The 19,352-nt window shown below is 47.7% G+C and overlaps 2 protein-coding genes across 2 annotated transcripts; one reads left to right on the forward strand and one right to left on the reverse strand.

The window, feature by feature from the left end:
• The first annotated feature begins 2,080 nt into the window (after positions 1 to 2,080).
• On the forward strand, positions 2,081 to 4,505 carry CGREF1 (cell growth regulator with EF-hand domain 1). Its single transcript, XM_006835204.1, has 5 exons — positions 2,081 to 2,163; positions 3,412 to 3,477; positions 3,549 to 3,619; positions 3,744 to 3,868; positions 4,044 to 4,505. The coding sequence occupies exons 1-5, from the start codon at positions 2,081 to 2,083 to the stop codon at positions 4,503 to 4,505; spliced, it is 807 nt and encodes a 268-aa protein (XP_006835267.1).
• Positions 4,506 to 5,829: 1,324 nt separating this feature from the next.
• On the reverse strand, positions 5,830 to 17,454 carry KHK (ketohexokinase (fructokinase)). The gene is made up of 9 exons (XM_006835294.1): positions 17,363 to 17,454; positions 13,642 to 13,758; positions 10,702 to 10,836; positions 10,380 to 10,514; positions 8,573 to 8,645; positions 7,780 to 7,926; positions 6,277 to 6,365; positions 6,002 to 6,159; positions 5,830 to 5,915 (listed from the first exon to the last, which is right to left on the reverse strand). The coding sequence occupies exons 1-9, from the start codon at positions 17,452 to 17,454 to the stop codon at positions 5,830 to 5,832; spliced, it is 1,032 nt and encodes a 343-aa protein (XP_006835357.1).
• Between the last annotated feature and the right edge of the window lie 1,898 nt (positions 17,455 to 19,352).

Genomic DNA, 19,352 nt, shown 5'->3' on the forward strand with positions numbered 1-19,352 from the left:
TTGTTGATCCATTCTTCAGTTGATGGGCACTTTGGCTGTCTCCATCTTGTTGCTATTGTAAATAGTGCAGGTATGAACATTGGTGTGCATATATCTTCCTGTGTTGTGGCTCGTTTTTCTTGTGGGTAAATACCAAGTAGAGGAATTGCTGGATCACATGGTATTTTTATTTTCAACCTTCTGAGGAAGCACCATATTGCTTTCCAGAGAGGTTGGACCATTTTACAGTCCCACCAGCAAGTGGAGGAGTGTCCCAGTCTCTCCACATCCCCACCAGCATTTATTGTTCTCAACTTTTTTGATCTTTGCTGTTATTGCTGGTGTGAGATGGTATCTCATTGTTATTTTGATTTGCATCTCTCTTATGGCTAGTGATCGTGAACATTTCTTCATCTGTTTGTTGGCTGCCTGGATCTCCTGCCTGTTGAAGTGTCTGTTCATATTCTTTGCCCATTTTGTTTTTTAATTGTTTTTATTTTGGATTGAGTGAAAGTTTACAGGGCACATCATCAGCTTCACATTCAACCATTCATATAGCTTGTTTCATTACATTGATTATTATCCCCTCCATATATCATCAGTTAACAGTGTTTCTCTCTATCCTCTTTAGCTTTTTTTGGGGGGGATGGGGGGGACATATTCTTTGCCCATTTTTTGATTGGGTTATTTGTCTTGTTTTTGTAGATGTATAGGATTTTCCTATATATTTTAGAAATGAGTCCCTTATCCGATATGTTGTTGCAAAAGATTTTTTCCCAGTCTGTGGGTTCCCTTTTTACTCTCTTGGTGAAGTCTTTTGATGCACACAAATTTTTAATTTTTAGTATGCCCCACTCGTCTATTTTGTCTGTTTTTGTTATGTACTTTTCAAAACGTGTGGCAGTCTGTGTATGCCCTGAATTAGCGCCCTCATGCTCGTACCTATTTTTTCATTGATGATCTTCATAATTTTAGGATTCACATTTAGATCTTTAATCCATGTTGAGTTCATTTTTGTATAGGGCATAAGGCAAAGGTCCTGTTTCAGTCTTTCACATATCATTTTCCAGTTCTGCCAGCACCATTTGTTAAAGAGACTGTCTCTTCCCCATGCAGCGTGCCTAGGGACTTTGTCAAAAATCATTTAGCTGTAAGTGGTCGGGTTGATATCTGGATTCTCGATTCTATTCCATTGATCAATGTCTCTTTTGTTGTACCAGTACCAGGCTGTTTTGACCACCATAGCCATGTAGTAAAGTTTGAAATTGGGGAGTGAGAGACATCCAACCTTGTTCTTCCTTTTTAGCAGTGCTTTGCTTATCCTGGGTCTTTTTCCTTTCCATCTCTTCAAAGAATGTTTTTGAAATCTGGATTGGGATTTCATTGTATGTGTAAATTGCTCTGGGTAGTATTGACATTTTCATGATGTTGAGTCTTTCTATCCAGGATCATGGTATGTTCTTCCACTTCTCTAGGTCTCTTTTGGTTTCTTGTAGTAGTGCTTTGTAGTGTTTTGTAATTTTCTTTGTATAAGTCCTTTCTCTAGTTATGTGTATTCCTAAGTATTTCATCCTTTGCGTGGCTAATATAAATGGTATTGCTTTCCTAATGTCCTTTTCATCGCTATTGCTGTTGCTATAGAGAAATCCAATTGATTTTTGTATGTTAATCTTATACCCCCCCACTTTGATGAATCTTTTTATGAGGTCTAATAGTTTTTTTACTGAGTCCTTGGAGTTTTCTACGTATAGGATCATATCATCCATCAGACATATTTTAACTGTCCTTCTTAGGACACTTCAGCCACTGCTGGGAGCAAGTGGGATGAAGATATGGGGAGGCCATGCTTTTATGTGCCTTTATACTGGATGTGGAGTCAGGTGTATTTTTAACAGAGTCCCACTACTGAACCACAATGTGGAGCCCACCCACCTAGGTGATGGCTGATGTCTGTGGTGACCCCTCACTTGAGCAGGAGTCATGTCTCCTGGACTGCAGAGTGGAGGCAGAAAGAGGAAAGCATTCCTGGCTGACCTGATTGATTCCCCCATTATTGTGACAAGCACCTCTTTTCCTGCTGACCCCCTCTATTCCCAGAAAGATGCTGCCTTTGATGATGAGAGAGTTCATGCTGCTGCTGCTGCTATCCGTAAGCCAGGCTGCTCCCAAGGATGGAGCCACAAGGTAGGAATGATGAGGACAGGGTGCTAGGAATCTCTGGAAAACCAGAGGGTGGGTTGGACCTCTGTGGGAGGTCGGAGAATGGGATGTACACCCCTGATCTCTGTATCCCACCCCAACCTCGTGCCTTCTTCCTGTCTGAGTTCTGTACACAAAGTGGGTACTCCAAGCTTGTTTGCTGGATTCATTGGGAACCAGGGAGCTCAGCTCCAATGACGGGTGATGCATAGAACCCCAAAGAAATAGGGCTCATTAGCATACCATGCCCACTTTATTTGAATGCCTTTCTCAAGGTTCTAGTTGTGAATACCATGCAGTGTTAGGGAAGCATGGAGACACATACAGGCTTAGCAGCCGGGACAGTGCAGGGACAGCAGCTCACTCTCAATGGGAGCAAACAGAACTGAGAACAAAGTTTTGAACCTTAAGAACAGACACATACACAATGAGCATCTCCAAAGACCAATTATATATATATATACACACATATATATATATGGAGCTCTAGTAGCGTAGTGGTTATGAATCAGGCTGCAAACCTCAAGGTCAGCAGTTCGAAACTACCACTGTTCCATGGGAGAAAGATGAGGCTTTCTGCTCCCGTAAAGATTTACAGCCTCAGAAACCCTGTACAGGGTCACAGATTTGGAATCGACTCCATAGCACATAATATACATACATACATATATATATTCTGATGTGGCACTGTGGGTTAATGCGCCAGACTGCAAGGTCAGCGTTTCAAGCTCACCAAGCTGCTCCTCGGAAACCCTATACAGGGTCGCTATGGGTCGGAATCTACTCGACGGCACTTATCACACATACACACACACATTATATATATATATACCTTTTGCTTGGTTTTTAAAAAAAAAACAACAGTTTTTTTGTCATGGAGCAAATTGGGGTTTTATAAAAATTGGGCAGGGCCCTTGGCTGCCCCTGAGCTACTATGGCGCCCCCTGGGCTTTTTTCTTGGATTTCCAACTAGTATCTACTAGAGGTGGCCTCATCTGACCTCTATCGAAAAATGTTTGAGTTTTCACTTAAATTCAAGTAAGGCAGCTACAAAAAGCAGCTTAGGGGACTAAGATTCTTCTGAGAGGACCAGAAGGGCCTCCTCCTCACTAAGGGCATTTTGAGGAATAATTTCCCTGCTCTGGGGAGAGAACTCTGCCATGGATTTGGGCTTGGGGACCAATGCACTGAGGGAGGCTTTTTGCAAGGCTGGCCCTTCCCTCCCTCTTGCAGGTCTAATCCTGAAGCGCTGCAGCAACCCCTGCCCAACCCCTTTGTGCCAGGCCAAGAGCAGCTTCGGTGAGTAGGCAGGCCTGGAGGCCTGGGGATGGAGTCTGCTTTCTCCTGGGTTAATTTTCACTTTCTGGCAGACTTCTGCAGAGCTATTTGAAAGGACTAGAGAGAATGGAAGAGGAGCCTGGGCACATGAACCGGGAACAGGGTAAGAACCTGGGCTAATGGGCAGGGGTGGCCAGAACTGGGAGCTGACCTCTGGTCGGCCTGATGACTCCTGCCTTCTCCACCTGCCTTTTGGTGCTTCATCTGATCCAGCCTCCTCTCCTCAGTTCTCCTCTACCTCTTTGCCCTCCATGACTACGACCAGAGTGGACAGCTGGATGGTCTGGAGCTGTTGTCCATGTTGACAGCAGCTCTGGCCCCTGGAGCTACTGACTCTTCTCCCACCAATCCAGTAAGCACTGCTGGGTGGGCGAGGGACCCTTCTCCTTGGGGCTTTAGTCTTTCTTACCATGAGTTTTTGGGTGAGTTCCCTGTAAAAGGAGGGATCAGAAACTTCTGTCAGGAATGTAGGGCAGTGTAGGAACTCCTGGAACATCTCAGGTCACTGTATATGTGTGCTCCCACAGGTGATCCTGGTAGTGGACAAGGTGCTCGAGACCCAGGACCTGAATGGGGATGGGCTCATGACACCTGCAGAGCTCATCAACTTCCCAGGAGAGACCCCCAGACACCAGGAGCTGCACGATATTGGAAGGCAGCCCCTGTTACCTAGAAGCCCATTAGGACAAGAAGCACCAGAAGCTCCAAGTCTCAGAGAAGCTGGGGAACAGATCGAGGCCAGAAGGGTGTCCTTGGAGGCTGGGGGACTAGCAAAGGCTGAAGTAGGAGCTCTGGGTCCTAGAGAAGAGGCTGGGGGACCGGCAGAGGTTGGAGAAGGCCCAGGTCCCAAAGGGGAGGCTGGGGAACAGGCGGAAGCCAGGGACACTGCAGAAGAAGCAGAAGAGCTTCCAGGGGAAACGCTGGAGTCTCAGCACACCCCACAGGAGTTTGAGGACCACTCTATCCAGCTGGAGAATGATGAGATATAAACCATGATGTCTCAAGGTCATAACAGGATCCCCGAATGGTGGGGTATATGTTAGGATGAGGGCCACCTGCCTGCCTGGCCCCAGCAGATCTTTCTGCGCAGCTCAGGGAGACTCTAAGTTGGAGTCTTTTAGGGCCTGGACAACCAATAAAGAACTCAATGAATATATCCCCCTGGGTCATCTATCCACCAGCCTAACCTGCTTAAATCCCAATAGGGACACACAGGGACTGAACCTGATGGTGCTGAGTGAGACCTAGCAAAGTCCACGGGGTTAGGCCATAGCCGTGGCAGACAGGCCTTGAAGAAAGCTCAGTCTCTCCCTGGGGCACAACATTCTGCTATTCATACCTCACCTGATGCTCACCAGCCCTCCTGCACATCATGGCATTCATTCTCCATCACCATCCCAGGAATATCAAGAACTATTATTTGTTCGTACCAGGTATCATGCTGGGCATTTAAAGTATCATCTGATTGTATCCTCGCAATAACTCTGTGGGACACATAGAATTATGATCTCCACTTAACAGTGAGGATTTCTGAAGCTGTAAATCTTTACAGGAGCAGACTACCATAGCTTTCTTCTCCCAAGGAACAGCTAGTAGGTTCAATCAACCATTTTAAAGCTAGCAGTCCACAGCTTAACCCACCAGGGCTCCTTACCCACCTAATTAAGTGATAGATTTGAATTCAAAATCCAAAGCTCCATGCTCTTTGTCACATTGAATGGCCCCATACTGGAGTTGAACCCCAATTGCCATCTATCCTCCTCTGGAGCGGCTCCCTGAGGAACTGCAACACTGTATTCCTTCCTGGCCACATCTGTAGCTAACACACTGCCAGAACTACAAGGCAGGCTCCAAGGGTGGGGCTTTCTAAGGAAGTTATTTTTGGACTGTGAAGGCCCCACCAAACCACAGAGTAGGCTCCCTGCCTGCTGGCCTGTCACTTGGATCAGCCACAGGGACTCACAGCTCTTGGGGCTGAGGGTGTGAAGTCCGCTGCACCATGCAGGGTCCAGAGGAGATTTTCCATGGCTTCTGGCTATCCAGCTGCAGACCTGGGTATGGAGATCGTTTGGGGGAAGGAAGAGAGAGAGGGAGATGGACTAGAGTGTGTCAAAGCCTTAGGAGTCCCCAGTCAGAGGAGTATGGACAGAAAGAATGACAGACAGCTGGCTCAAGGAAGAGTTGTTTTGTGGGTGCCATGCGAAGGGACACAGGACACAGGCAGAGTCCTCATCACAGCCCGCCTCTCCTCAGGAAGTAGGGCAGCCCGGATGTCAACCTCCAGGAAGTGAGCTAGTCCCTCCTGCCCTAGGCTCACGCGATGCCATCAAAGCCCTGCAGACCACACTTCTTGCCAGCCACCTGGCAGCCAAACCTCAAGGCCTCCTGAATGCTCTTCCCTAGAGAGAGGGACACATAATGAGTCAGCCTGGTCTCGGGGCAGAGGCAGGCCCCCAGGCCTATCCTCCCTTGCTGTGGTACTCACCTTGGGACAGGCTGAAGATGACAGAGGCATTGAAGGTGTCTCCAGCTCCCAGCGTATCCACCACCCGGGGTGGAGGGAAAGCATCCGAGTGGATCAGCCGTCCGTCAGGGCCCAGGGCATCAGCGCCCTTCTCAGCCCAAGCACAGATGAGCATACCCCTGCAAGCAGCTCAGCTAAGCTCTGCCCCAAAGCCCTCCCCCTGGGTAGACCCCAAGAGTCCATGTCTCTCCCACTCCTTACGTCCTAGGGCCCCCTTCCTGGCTTCCCCAGCTCACCCTTTCCTCACACGGCTGTACAAGCCCTTGAGCGCTTCCTCTGCTGACTGGAACCCCAAGTGCTTGGCCACATCTTTGCTGACAAACACCTGTGGACAGTGGAAGGGAAGCTGACGGTCACCTCTCACTCTTTTTCCAGCTCTGCTCCTCGCCAGCAGCAGTCGAGTGTTGTTCCTATCTTAAAATGAGCCCTCCAAAACCACCAAAGAAACACATTTTTTAAAAAAACACTGTTTTAAGATATACTAGAGTGGGTGGTGGTTGTGGTAGTGTGTCGCTGAGTTGTTTCCTACTCTTAGCTACTCTATAGGGTTTCTGAGGCTGTAATCTTTATAGGCATCCTGGTGTGGCGCTGTAGGATAAGCATTGGACCAAAATGTCATTTGAACGGCAAGGTCAGCAGCAGTTCAAGCTCACCAGCTACTCCTCAGAAACCCTAGACAGAGTCACTATGAGTCAGAACCTTCTCAACGGTACTTAACAACAAAATAACAGTCTTTACAGAAGAAAAAAATCTCATCTTTCTACTGTGGAACGGCTGGTGGATTCGAACTGCTAACCTTGTGGTTTCAGAAGGTAGTACAGTTAATGTACTTGGCAGCTAACAAAAGGTTGGAGGCTCAAGTTCACCCAGAAGCACCTCAGAAAAAAGGCCAGGAGATTTTCTTTTTAAAAATCAGCCATTGAAACCCCTGTGGAGGAGCACAGTTCTACTCTGACACACCTGGAGATGACATGAACTGGAGTTAATTGGGTGGCAACTAGTTTGTTCTGAGAACAGTGGATTTCACATTTGAAAACACAGAGAGCCTGGAACGCCACCTTTGGATGAAATCCACCACTGCCAAGTTAGAGTCTGATCATCCTCTGGAGAGTTGTTTTGATTTTTCCTTCATACAACACTGCTCTCTATGTCAGGTTTCTATTTGTAAAACAAAGGGATACCTTAGAGTCACCACAGGAAATTTTCTTAAAAAATACTGAAGCCCAGCTCCACTCTCCCCAAACAAATGAAAAACTTGAGGGTAGGACTCTGACATCCACATTTTAAAACTTGCCTTAAAGGTGGGAACCAATGGGCTTGGTGGTCTGGTCTCCAACCAGATTGAGTCAACTCAGGCCTACTCCAACCTTTTACATCCCAGTCCTATTCAAAGTCTCCTTCCCACTGGCCCCTCAGGCTGTAGTGGCTTCCACAACTCAAGATCTACCTGAGTTAGAAACCCCAGCAAACAGTTGATTTTACAGAGGAAAAGACCATGGAAAGCTAGAATATCCCTGGGGCTGACTCTTGATCCTGCCAAGTGATCTGGTACCCACGTGACCACTGCTGAGGCCTGGATACGCACCCGAAGCTGGGGACCTGCCTCTTTACCCCTGTCTTCCAACACCACCAAGCCAGGAGTTGTTATTCCAAAGAATGGAAGGCTGGCCCAGGGGACTCTTGGGCTCCCTTTAAGAATAAATTGCTCCATTGCACGTGGGAAGCTGTGTGGGGCTCACCACATCTCCGAAGCCAAACAGCTGAAATATCTCCTCTCGGGGCTTCTCCACCTCCACGGACACCCAGATCTTCTGCTCTGGAGGCTGCCTGGCATTGTGCTTCTCTATCCGCTGCAACATCTTCACCTGCTCTGATGCATTCCGGCCCTGGGGCAGAGTAGGCAGCTCAGAACCCACTGGGCATTGTCCAGTCTATCTGGCTCCCTGGTGGATGATGTGAAGAGGGCCAGGGAAACTGGACTAGAGCCCCATCCCAAATCACAAATTTCTAGAGCTTGTAGACCTATGGATAACCCGTCCCATTTCACCAATGTGGAGGCTAAAAAATATATGAGACTTTTCTAAGGGCCTACAAACAACTGAATGACAAACCTAGGATTAGAACTCAGGAAGTTTCCTGAAGTTCCACTCACCTAGACTCCAAAACTCCTCTTTGAAAATGAAAGTATTTGTTCTCTTGATTTTGGAGTTAGGGCAGGCCATTTCATTTCTGTTCCCCCAAAGGTCAACTACCCCTCAGAGCCAGGCTACTGCAGAACTGGGACAGCTAGTCACTCCATAAACACAAGGCTTTGCTAGGAGGCAGCTGTGCCTGCATCTTTCAGTGTGACTGCCACCCAGTTTTTTCTGGGCCTAAGTTTCCTCACTTGAAAACATGAGGGAGAATGGAGAGGGGATAAGGGAGCTTGTATTCATTTATCTCTAAGGTACTTCCTAGTTCAAAGAAGAAGGCAGAACAGGGGATAGGGCCAGCAGGTTGAGTCCCTGTAAATACAGGTATGGCAGAACTTGCCTCAATGTGGATCCACTTGAACTGAGTCAAATCAACCTTCTCAAAGTCTTTAGCAGACACATCTGGCAGGTTCCTAGGCCATAAGATGGAAAGGACAGAAAAAGAGGTGCATGGTGAGGTCAGCCAGGACCAGGATCTCTAACTGACAGCAGGGGACCCTCTCTCTACCTGCCACTGTCTACAGCATGGCAGGATCTACAGTGTAGGAGTATAGGCCCTGTCCTAAACTAAATTCCTTGCTGCACCCAGCTCCATCCAGTCAGGTGATTCTGTGTTTCAGACTGTGAGGTTAGCCTAAATTGAGCTACAAGTGTCAAGGTGCCAGGTGACCTCTGTGGCTTGGAGACTACATCTCCCAGAATGCTCTAGGAGCACTAGACTACAATTCCCAGAATTTTCCTTGCCAGCAACACATGCTGCTCCCAGAATATAGTCTGTGTGGTTGCTCTGACCTCTCAGCCCAAACTCGGGTCTGAGCCCACTCACTTTTGGCATTCCAATGTTGAGAGATTGCCTGTGGCACTTGTGCACCACTGTTCTGAATTTGGTAGACTGTGTCATAACCCTTAGGTGGACAGGTGAGGATGAGTTCATATTTGGTCTGGGCATGGAATCCTGGGAAAGGGTCTACCTCTATCCTCCTCTTGGCCAGTGTCCCCCCCACCAAGCTTTGTACTCTAATCCCTTGAACACTAACTAGCTGTGTGATCTGGTACTTTCTGAGGTAAGCGGGGCCGAAACCTCCAGCCTCACAAGTCTACTGGGATTGTGTGAATATGCCTAGAGTAAGGCAGGTGGGCAATAAACATTGCTCCTCAAACCTCTTCCTGGCTTCCTTGGAATATCCTTGTTGTATCCTTGATCAAAGTTGCTACAAATTGGTCATTTCCTGAGCTGATGTCTAGGATTACCCGATTTGAGAGTGTGTGCCTCTAGCACATATGCCTGCCCACTCACTCCATGGAGCCCAGAGACTATTTGTTGTCAAGTTGGTCCTGTGGTGACTGCCCTCCCCCAGATCCAGTGGTCATGCCAGGTAGTAGGGACAACCTGGACCTCCAAGGCAGCTGGGTTTGGGCCCTCCCAACCCTGATATATACTAGGTTTTCAGTATACTAAACCTCTGAAATCCTTCAGGGGGGAATCAGGGGGAGGAGATAAGAAAGGTCGAGGCCCACGGGGGCCTCTCCCCAGTAACTGGGGACTCTGAAAGGATCCCTCCCCACACTCATATCAGACAGCCCTGATCTGGTAACCCAGATTTTCATCCAGCAATGGCTGAATATTATATGTAAAGTATTTGGTCTGGATTCATTATCCTGGAACCCACCCTTGGAAGTTTCATTTCCTTTGAACACCCGAATTCCAGCTCTTTGGTGCCATGCTGCAGGCTAGCAACTCTGGGGCTAACCCTGAACATGGCAGTGGGCCCCCTGCCCCTTCAGATGGTTTGGCTTGACACCCCCACCCTTACCCCTCTGACTTGAGACCGTTTCCCAGACCCACACCCAGGCTACTGATTAGTTAATTATGGGGAAATCACATCATAAATTATGTTTTGTACAGGCCTGCCTGCTCATCTTTGGTGCCTAACAAGGTCAAGTTGCCAGGCAGAGCAAAGCCCATCGCTTCCCACCTCACTTCTCCCCTAATTGAAACCCATTCAAAAATCACCAAACACTTTGGTATGGGGGCAATTTCTGATACAGAGAAAAACTGCAGCTGGTGGACAGCAGGATGTCCACAGTGGTGAGTGAGGCTGTGAAGTGATTGGTGGGCTGTGGCAGAATGAAGCCAGGGGCCTTACGTGTCGTAGAGTACAATGGTACGGGAGCCATTGGAGTTGTTGACGATGCAACAGGAGCAAGGGGTCTCCCCACTGCTCTGCCAGGCCACCTGAGACACGTCCACGCCCCGCCGCCTGAAGTCAGCCACCAGGAAGCTTTGAAGTGGAACCCCAGCCAGGGAAAGGGCAAGGAAACACAGATTAGGGCCTACGAGTGGCCTAGACCTCTCACAGGACCGGGGAGGGTATGCTGGAGACCTTGAGGTATCTAAAGAGAAGGGTCCCATTCTTGGAGTTCAGTGATGGCGACGACAGCTGGCAAGGTGCAGACTGGTGTACAAACCTGTAGGCATGAAGGATGGTGCGGCTGCCACTGGCCTCGTTGATGATGACCGTGGAGATGGGGACAGAGCCCATGGTCTGAAAGACCGTGTAGCGTAGGTCCACGGAATAGCGGCGGAGATCATCCAGGAGAAAACTGCCAGAGCAGAGCAACCCAGGGGAAGGTGCAGTTCGACAAGGGTGGTAGGGACTGGAGGGTAGCTGGCAGGGCCATTAGGGACCCTGAAAGGCTGGGGTGCAAACAGAGGAAGACTAGGAGGAACCTGGAAATCACAGTCTTGTCCTGAAAGGGTCACAGGCTGTGCAAGGGGGTAGGAGAAATGGGCATAGCCTGAAGCTTGGTGAGAAACACACCAAGGGACATTCTTATAGGGCCTGACTGCACACCCCAACCTTGACACTGTTCTTAAGGCTAATTCAAGACAGAAAACATTTGCTCCAGTTCATAAAGCTACATAGGCATAGATCTGGGGCCTAGACACTGTACCCTGTTTGAACTAAACAGGTAGAGTACTGTGGCTTGAATGAGTTTTATGCTGGCTCCAACTGAATTAATAATTAATTACCAAGGTGACACTTTGTCCCCCAGCTGCCCTCTTCATGCTCATCCCCATGTATTCTTATTTTTGGAGTCCCTTCCAGATGATGATGACCCTGGAGATGGGGACAGAGCCCATGGTCTGAAAGACCATGTCTGAAAGAAATCCTACAGTTGGGATTCTTCTCATTCCCACACTCTCCATATGCCCAGCTAGGAATGAGGCTGCCCCACTACCCTCTCCCTGCAAAGGAAAGTTCATTCTCCAAGAAGGGCTCCAAGTGCCTGGTGCCCCTCAATGTGGAACTGGTCTAGGAATCTTTGCCAGTATCCCCTCTAATCTGAGTGGGCCCAGGGGAGTGTCCCCTCAGGAAAACTGTGCCAGCAAGAGAAAAAGGAGGCCAATCTCCCACTCCAGGCTCTCTAGAAATGGGATGTTCTATGCCTGAGGAGTACTGGTGTGGCACTATGGGTTAATGTGCTGGACTGCAAAGTTGGTCTGAACCACAGGTTGGTAGTTCAAGCTCACCAGCTGCTCCTTGGAAACCCTATACAGGGTCGGAACTAACTCAATGGCAGTTAACAACAACAACAATGCCTAAGAGCTGTCAATTCTGCCTGGCAGTCCAGCCACCAACCAGGCTGCACCCCACTTTAAACTCACTCAAAACTAGTGCCATCAAGTTGTTTCTGATTCATAGAGACACGGTGTAGAATTTCTGAGGCTGTTAATCTTTACGGTAACAAAAAGCCGCGTCTGTCTCCTGAGAAGTGACTGGTGGTTTGAACTGCCAACCTTGAGGTTAGCGGTCAATTGCTTATCCTACACTACCACTGGGATCCCACTTTAAGCAATACCGAAACTGGGCAATCAGAGTTATATACCTTTCTTACACCTCAAAACCTGAAACCGAAACCCACTGTTATCGAGTGGATTCTAGCTCATGGAAACCCTATAGAACAAAGGAGAACAGTGCATTAGGGTCTCTGGGACAGTCTTATTTTTCTCCTGTGGAGCAGCTGGTGAGTTTAAACCACTGACCTTTTGGTTAGCAGCTCAGTGCTTAGCCCACAATGGCACCATGGCCCCTTCTTATACCCAATGGGCCCTGTTGCTGTTATTGTTAAGAGACGTTGAGTCCATTACAACTCGTAACTCTGTATAGAGTTTCCAGGGAACAGCTGCTGAGTTTGAACTGCCAACCTTGTGGTTAGCAGTCCAGTATTTATCCTACAGCGCCACACCAGGACCTCCTATAAGGACCCTTTAAATAGTAGAGTTTTCAGAGCACAAAATACAAGAGGGCTTTAAAAAGTTCATGGAAAAATGAAACTAAAAGATAATGGAATTTTCTCACAAACATTTTGAAACTTCTTGTATATATATCGTCTGATTTGCCAGATAATGTTTTGCTCCTGAAGGCCTAACACATGACAGGTGCTTGATGAATGATCATTGAACAAATGTGGAGAACTCAGGATGGGTCACCTTGGGGGCATGGTTGCTACAGAAAGGAGGGTCTGCTGCAATAACCATGAGTCACAGCTGTGCCTGCTTTCAGCTGGGGCAGGAAAGGGGCAGCTGCAGAGGGTTAACCAAGTGATCAACCACTGGCTCCGTGTCGTGTCCCATATCACACGCAGGACTTTGCCTTTTACCCGCTTGGTATCAGTTCATCCAGGGTGGGAGTTTGGCTGTGACTGAGGCTCTGGGTTCTGGCAGCAGTCTCCCTCAACCTGGGTTCAAAGAGCTGTGCTTCACAGACCAGCAACCTGGCAGCGTGCCCCAGAGCCCACAGTGGGCAAAGTGTGGGTCTCACCTCCCGATAAGTGCTTGCTGAATCAGCACCAGGGGTCAAAGGACTCTTGGGTTCTTGCCACAGCCAACATGGAGTAAGCGTATGGCCACCTACAGGCCCAAGCCTAGACAGCCAGTAAGCAGAGGCAGAGCTCCGTGACTCAGTGATATCCTCAGCCAGGGACTCTGGCTGCTTCACTGAACAACGGGACATGAGCACCAGCACTGCCCCTCTATTGGGAAGTAAACTGTGGGATGACCCCTGGGCCCCTGGACACAACCTGTCCCTTCCTGCCTCCTGCCTCAAGCACAACCTGGATAAGAGGCTAATGAAGGGCAAAGTCAATTCCACTGAAGAAGCAAAGAAGGAAAAGGTGGGGAAGTTTAAGCCAGGTCCAGAAAATGGTCAAGGAAATGAGCTGTGGAAAAGAAACCTTAGCAGACGCACCATTAACACCAGCACAGCACATAAGGGTCTGGGATCCTGGGACGCCACTCCGCCCCCTCCCTTCCATTTCTGGTAGCCAGAACCCCTTTATGACACCTGCATTCCCAGGGTGAAAATGCCCCTAAGCAGACCCCCCTCTGCTTCCTCCTCAACTCACTCAGCAACGTGGCCAGCGGCCAGTGAGCCCATGAAGGCACAGGGGGCTCCCAGCAAGGAGAGAACAGTGCAGGAGTTAGAAGCGTTGCCTCCGCGCTGCCATCTCTGCGACAGGCACCTGTAAGGCACAGAATGGTCACTGCAGACCCAGCAGGCTGGTCCACCCACCAGGTAAACGATGAGACCCCCCCCTCAGAAAGCAGCGAGGACAACCCCCCGCTGTCTAGATGGGACAGCTGAGTCCCAAAGATGGGAAGGGTGTTGACTGAGGTCCAGGTTATATTCACGCCCACAGTGATTACTTTCTGTCTTTCCACATCTTATGGCACCAGGAAACCACTTAATCAGCTCTATTACAATTGAAAGGCCCTGCTACCTAGGGGAAATCTTCTTGGTTTACAACAGTCCATTATCCCCCCCACTCACAGCTGCTTTCACTTGGCTGTAATAACAGCCTCCTCCTATATTAGCTCCAGGGCCTCTTCCCAAAGATGTCAAATGTACCACCTATCTATATCTTAGGAGACCTGACACCAATAATATCTGCAGATTAAAATGAACAGAACAGGAGAACGAACTAGGAAATTGTGTTCATCTAAAACAGGAAGTAACTTTTAAGATGATAATTTAAAAGATTATTGGGCAAAATGAGTTTTCCTCCATCTTTACTGAAAATCTAACCAAAAGAAGTGAACTCAAGATACACCTGGAAGGATTCATTGTCATCAAGAACAAAAATAATAATGTAAATATTATAATGTAAACAAAGCACTTTTGACTATATTTCTCATTTGTGCTCCAATAATACTGTGAGGTCAACACTGCAAGTTATTTCTAATCTGCGAGGAGGACATCACGCTTGGAAAAGTGGGGCATGAGTGAAGAGGAGGAAGACCCCCACAGTGGCAGCAGTAATGGGCACAGGCATAACAACAAATGCGAGGATGAGGCAGGACCAGGCAGTGTTTTGTTCTGTTGTGCACAGAGTCACTAGGAGTGAGAACTGATCTGACATCACCTACCAACAGTTCCAAAAATAATCATCGTGGCAGCCTACAATAAGAGAAACAAATACCAAAGAACCACTAGTTCAAAGAAATAGATGAACCAGAGTTTCAGGGCAAGATACCTGTAAATAAAACTTCTCCCTGAGGTTTCTCTGCCTTTGAGAAAAGAGCATGGTTTCATTAGGAAGGAAACATGCTGATTTGTAAAGCGTTCCATATTTTTCCAAGCTATGAGTTTTGCAAAAATCTCCACACCAAGAAGAGTAGCCTAGAGAAGTCAGTCTTACTCAGGATACACCAATAGTTAGTGACAAAGCTGATATGAGAACCCAGGTTTCCTGACCTCCAAATATTTACTGATAAATATTTACTCTGACTTTTCTAAATGATAGAAGTTAGGTCATGGCTTTGATGAGATTTCCCAGAAAGGATGTGAAACTTTTCATAAAAGGACACTGACGAATGTTCTCCCATGTAAACTATCACATAACTCACAATAAAACATTAAAAAAAAAAAAAAAAACAGGAAATGGAAGCCTTTCAGCGTCACACTGACACCCAACTTCTGCGCATGAAGATGCTTTTCAGCAGATTTGCCTCAGCCTGGATTCTAGGAGGCAAGGGTCACTCCTACTCCTCAGAGGTCTGCAGAGGCTCAGGTGACAAGTACTAAGACGCACCAATGCCCCTTGAACACCTTTATCTTAGGGCCAGTGGGATTGAGATCTCAGATATTACCCTCTTGATGCCAGTATTAAGGAAGAATGAGGATACCAATCAAGTCTGCCCATCAGTGAGCTGGGTTGGGTGCAATGGAATCATGACAAAGAGAAGGCCCCACAAATGAACAAAGTGTACTCTGTATCCCCCTAGCTAGGAAAGGCACAAAGAACAGTGTGCATTTGGGAAAGATCTCTTTCAAGAGCTGTCAAATTTACTACCCACTTTTGGATGTCAGGGTGGGAGACAGGAAGATATTCTGTTATAATTAAGCTCAAAGGGAACAGGATCTCAGCTCTAATAAAAGAGGCACTGTGAAGAAGGGTAAAACCAATTCTATTGAAGGCTTTGAAGAGCTTGGGGCCCCAGAATATTCACTGGTCTCCTAAGAGTAAGCCTAACGTTGCACTGCGATGCGGCCTGAGCTAGTCTGACCTCATGGCCTTCTCTCACTTTCTCTGCTCCCTTGCCTGGCAAGGGGACCCCTAAGGTCAACTTCAGGAGACAGCAGCCACAAGAGAGGCAGTGCACAAGATGACAGAAGGCTGGAGCACTGGACTGAGAGTCAGACGGCTTGAGTTGGCGTAGATTTTCTGCCACTAATGAATGATGAAGGCATCAGGAACATCATTGAATTTCTCTCAATCTTTAGCTTCCTTATCAATAAAAAGTCAGCAGTCTCAGACTTTAGCTTTCTTATCAATAAAAAGTCAGCAGTCCCATACATTCTATAGCATTTATCCTATAGGAGATCTGGTAGCGATATGTTATGTGCTGTGGAGTCGGTTCTGGCTCAGAGGGACCATGTACAGGGTTTCCGAGGCTGTAAATCTTTACGGGAGCAGAAAGCCTCATCTTTCTCCTGCAAAATGGCTACAACTTTCAAACTGCCAACTTTGAGGTTAGCAGCCCGATTCGTAACCACTACGCTACCAGAGCTCCTTAGTCATTACATTAGAAGTGAGTTAATTAAATGTTTGACCAAACAGAGCAGCCTAAAATTTAAGCTGATTATTTTCTATGGCCTGTGAAGGATGCTATAAATTTGGGGAGATACTGTATAGGGTTTCTGAGGAGCGACTGGTGAGTTTGAACTACCTATCTTCTGGTTCAAAATGACCTTCTTTCACTCCAGTGCTTATCCTACACTACCACACCAGCACTTTAGGAAAGTTACTCTTTGACCTCCTTAAAAATGACTTCTGAGAAGCTTTACAAGTTAGGATCAGGGAAAGTATGCGGTCCCTCATGAATCAGCCCTATCCATATCCCATAGCATCCTCAATATGTCTCCAGTGCCACCAGCAAGCCCTAAAGTTCAACACCAGAATTTTAAATATCCCTTGTACAGTCTAATTGCACATACCTCTTACTGTTGTTAAGAGTCGTTATGGTCGTTAAGTCAATTCCCACCCATACAGACCCTGTATAGGGTTTCCAAGGAGCAGCTGGTGAGCTTGAACCACCGACATTGCAGTTCAAACGACTATACAGTCTGACGCATTAGCCCACAGCGCCACACCACGACTCCACCTCTTATTGTAAGCTACCTCAAATCTTTTTTGAAGAAACAGGTGATACTACTATATAAATGTGTATGTATGTATATATATATACATATATATAGAACTATAAACAAATGTTGGTGGAGAGATAAGTGCATGGGTCTTGTCATTCAAAAACAAAAACTCGTCCAGCCCCTTACTAGCTGTGTGTGTCCTTGGATTAATATTCTCTCACAGCCTCTACTTGTTTATTATCATTAATGGGAATAATCATGTCCCTCTCAGGCTCGGGGTTGAAATGAAAATTGACTAAGACCAAGTTCTGAAAAGCTTACTTCTTATTAAAGCCCTAAACTCTTTCCTCCTCTCTCCCGCTTAGAGCCACCCCAGGTTCTCCAGGTAGAAGGCTGGACTCTCATAGCTTCCAGCCAGTTACAAGCACGGAAGTGTGGTGTGCCCCGGGCTCTCCAAGGGGTCCCGGCGCCCCTACCTGGTGTCGGCGTCCTCCTCCGGGTACCTGTCCACCACATTGATGATGTCCAGCACCACTAACCCCACGCACAAGATCTGCTTCTCTCCCATGAGTCTGACCCTGGAGCGTTCTGCCCTACCAGGCTCTGCCTCTTATCCAGAAAAACTGTGTCCGTTCTGCCCTACCAGGCTCTGCCTCTTATCCAGAAAAACTGTGTCCTGGACTCCCAGGTGCTGCCCAGGCTCCTCCTCTGCGTCCGGAGCTCCTCCTCCAAGGAGCTTCCTTCAGGTGTACTGGGTGCCATGTGGTGGGCTGCAGTGAATGCTGCAGGAGCCTTGCGTCCGAAGCCCACCGATCCAAGGAGGTCTGGGAATGCAGACCCTGAAATTTTGGTACCCGGCAGGAGGTTGGTTGGCCCTGCAGTTGGCCACGCCTTCCACTTCTCAGCCTCAGTTTCCTCACTTGTCACATGGACTCAGGACCAATGTGAGCTTGTCTAAAGCATGACTTGGCAATGTTATTAATGCAGTTGAGAAAGTGCAGGAGAAAATCACCACTTGCCCCGCCCTCTTCTACACCCTTGACTCTGACGCTTGCACAGGCATAGACACGGAAGTTTAACTCAGACTCACAGCTAAAATCCTGCCCCCAAGACTAAGTCTTGCCTTGCACAGTCTTTGGTGCCCAGCCAGGCCTCAGAGGACCAGCCAATCCCAGCGCAAGGCCCCGCCGCTGCTGCAGAGCCGCCAGGGCCTACAAAGAGAACCAAAGTGACCACATTAAGGAAGAATCTGTGAGCAGCCCAGCTTTCTGTGTTTTTAGCGCCGCCTGGCGGACGCCGGAAGACAACATGACTAGAACGCGGTCCTGCTGCAACTCTAACCAGGGATGCATCTCTCCACCAGCATTTGTGGAGCAAGTGCTAGCAGAGTTGGGTCCAATGGAAGCATGACAAAGAGAAGGCCCCACAGACAAGCAAAGTGTACTCTGTATCCTCCTGGCTAGGAGAGGCACAAAGAACAGTGCGCATATGGGAAAGATCTCTTTCCAGAGGTGTCAAATTTACTACCCACCTTTGGATGTCAGGGTGGGAAACAGGAAGATATTCTGTTATAATTAAGCTCAAAGGGAACGGGATTTCAGCTCTAATAAAAGAGGCACTCTGAAGAAGGGTAAAACCAATTCTACTGAAGGCTTTGAAGAGCCTACGGCCCCAAAATTTACACTGGTCTCCTAAGAGTAAGCATAACCTTTCACTGCGATGTATCCTGAGCTAGTATGAACTCATAGACTTCTCTCACATTGTCTGCTCCCTTACCTGGCAAGGGGACTCTAAGGTCAACTTCAGGAGACAGCAGCAACAAGAGAGGCAGTGCAAAGGATGACAGAAGGCTGGAGCACAGGGCTGAGAGTTAAATGGCTTGAATTGGCATAGATTTACTGCCACTAATGAATGATGAAGGCCATTAGGAACATCATTGAATTTCTCTCAATCTTTAGCTTCCTTACCAATAAAAAGTCAGCAGTCTCATTTATTCGATAACATTTATCCTATAGAAGGTCTGGTAGCGATATGTTATGTGCTGTGGAGTCGGCTCTGACTCAGAGCGACAATGTATAGGGTTTCTGAGGCTGTAAATCTTTACGGAAACAGAAAGCCTCATCTTTCTCCCGCGAAACAGCTAGTACTTTCGATATGCGAACCTTGAGGTTAGCAGCCCAGCTGGTAACCACTACGCTACCAGAGATCCTGAATCATCACATTAGGAGTGAGTTAATTAAATGTTTGACCAAACAGAGCAGCCTAAAATTTAAGCTGATTATTTTCTAAGGCCTGTGAAGGTTGCTATAAATTTGGGGAGATACTGTATAGGGTTTCTGAGGAGAGACTGGTGAGTTTGAACTACCGATCTTGTGGTTCAAAATGACCTTCTTTCACTCCAGTGCTTATCCTACACTACCACACCAGCACTTTTTTAGGAAAGTTACTCTTTGACCTCCTTAAAAA

The sequence above is a fragment of the Chrysochloris asiatica genome, unplaced genomic scaffold (genome assembly GCF_000296735.1).
Source record: "Chrysochloris asiatica unplaced genomic scaffold, ChrAsi1.0 scaffold00016, whole genome shotgun sequence".
NCBI classification, from domain to species: Eukaryota; Metazoa; Chordata; class Mammalia; order Afrosoricida; family Chrysochloridae; genus Chrysochloris; species Chrysochloris asiatica.

What these genes read in the sequence shown, in the direction of transcription:
- CGREF1 (XM_006835204.1), top strand. Translation starts at nt 2,081, where the DNA reads ATGCTGCCTTTGATGATGAGAGAGTTCATGCTGCTGCTGCTGCTATCC. An exon ending in GCACATGAACCGGGAACAGG is followed by an intron (nt 3,620 to 3,743) that starts GTAAGAACCTGG and finishes TCCTCTCCTCAG; the next exon opens with TTCTCCTCTACCTCTTTGCC. An exon ending in ACTCTTCTCCCACCAATCCA is followed by an intron (nt 3,869 to 4,043) that starts GTAAGCACTGCT and finishes GTGCTCCCACAG; the next exon opens with GTGATCCTGGTAGTGGACAA.
- KHK (XM_006835294.1), bottom strand. Translation starts at nt 17,454, where the DNA reads ATGGGAGAGAAGCAGATCTTGTGCGTGGGGTTAGTGGTGCTGGACATC. An exon ending in GAGGAGGACGCCGACACCAG is followed by an intron (nt 13,759 to 17,362) that starts GTAGGGGCGCCG and finishes TGTGCCTTACAG; the next exon opens with GTGCCTGTCGCAGAGATGGC. An exon ending in CATCTTCAGCCTGTCCCAAG is followed by an intron (nt 5,916 to 6,001) that starts GTGAGTACCACA and finishes CCCTCTCTCTAG; the next exon opens with GGAAGAGCATTCAGGAGGCC.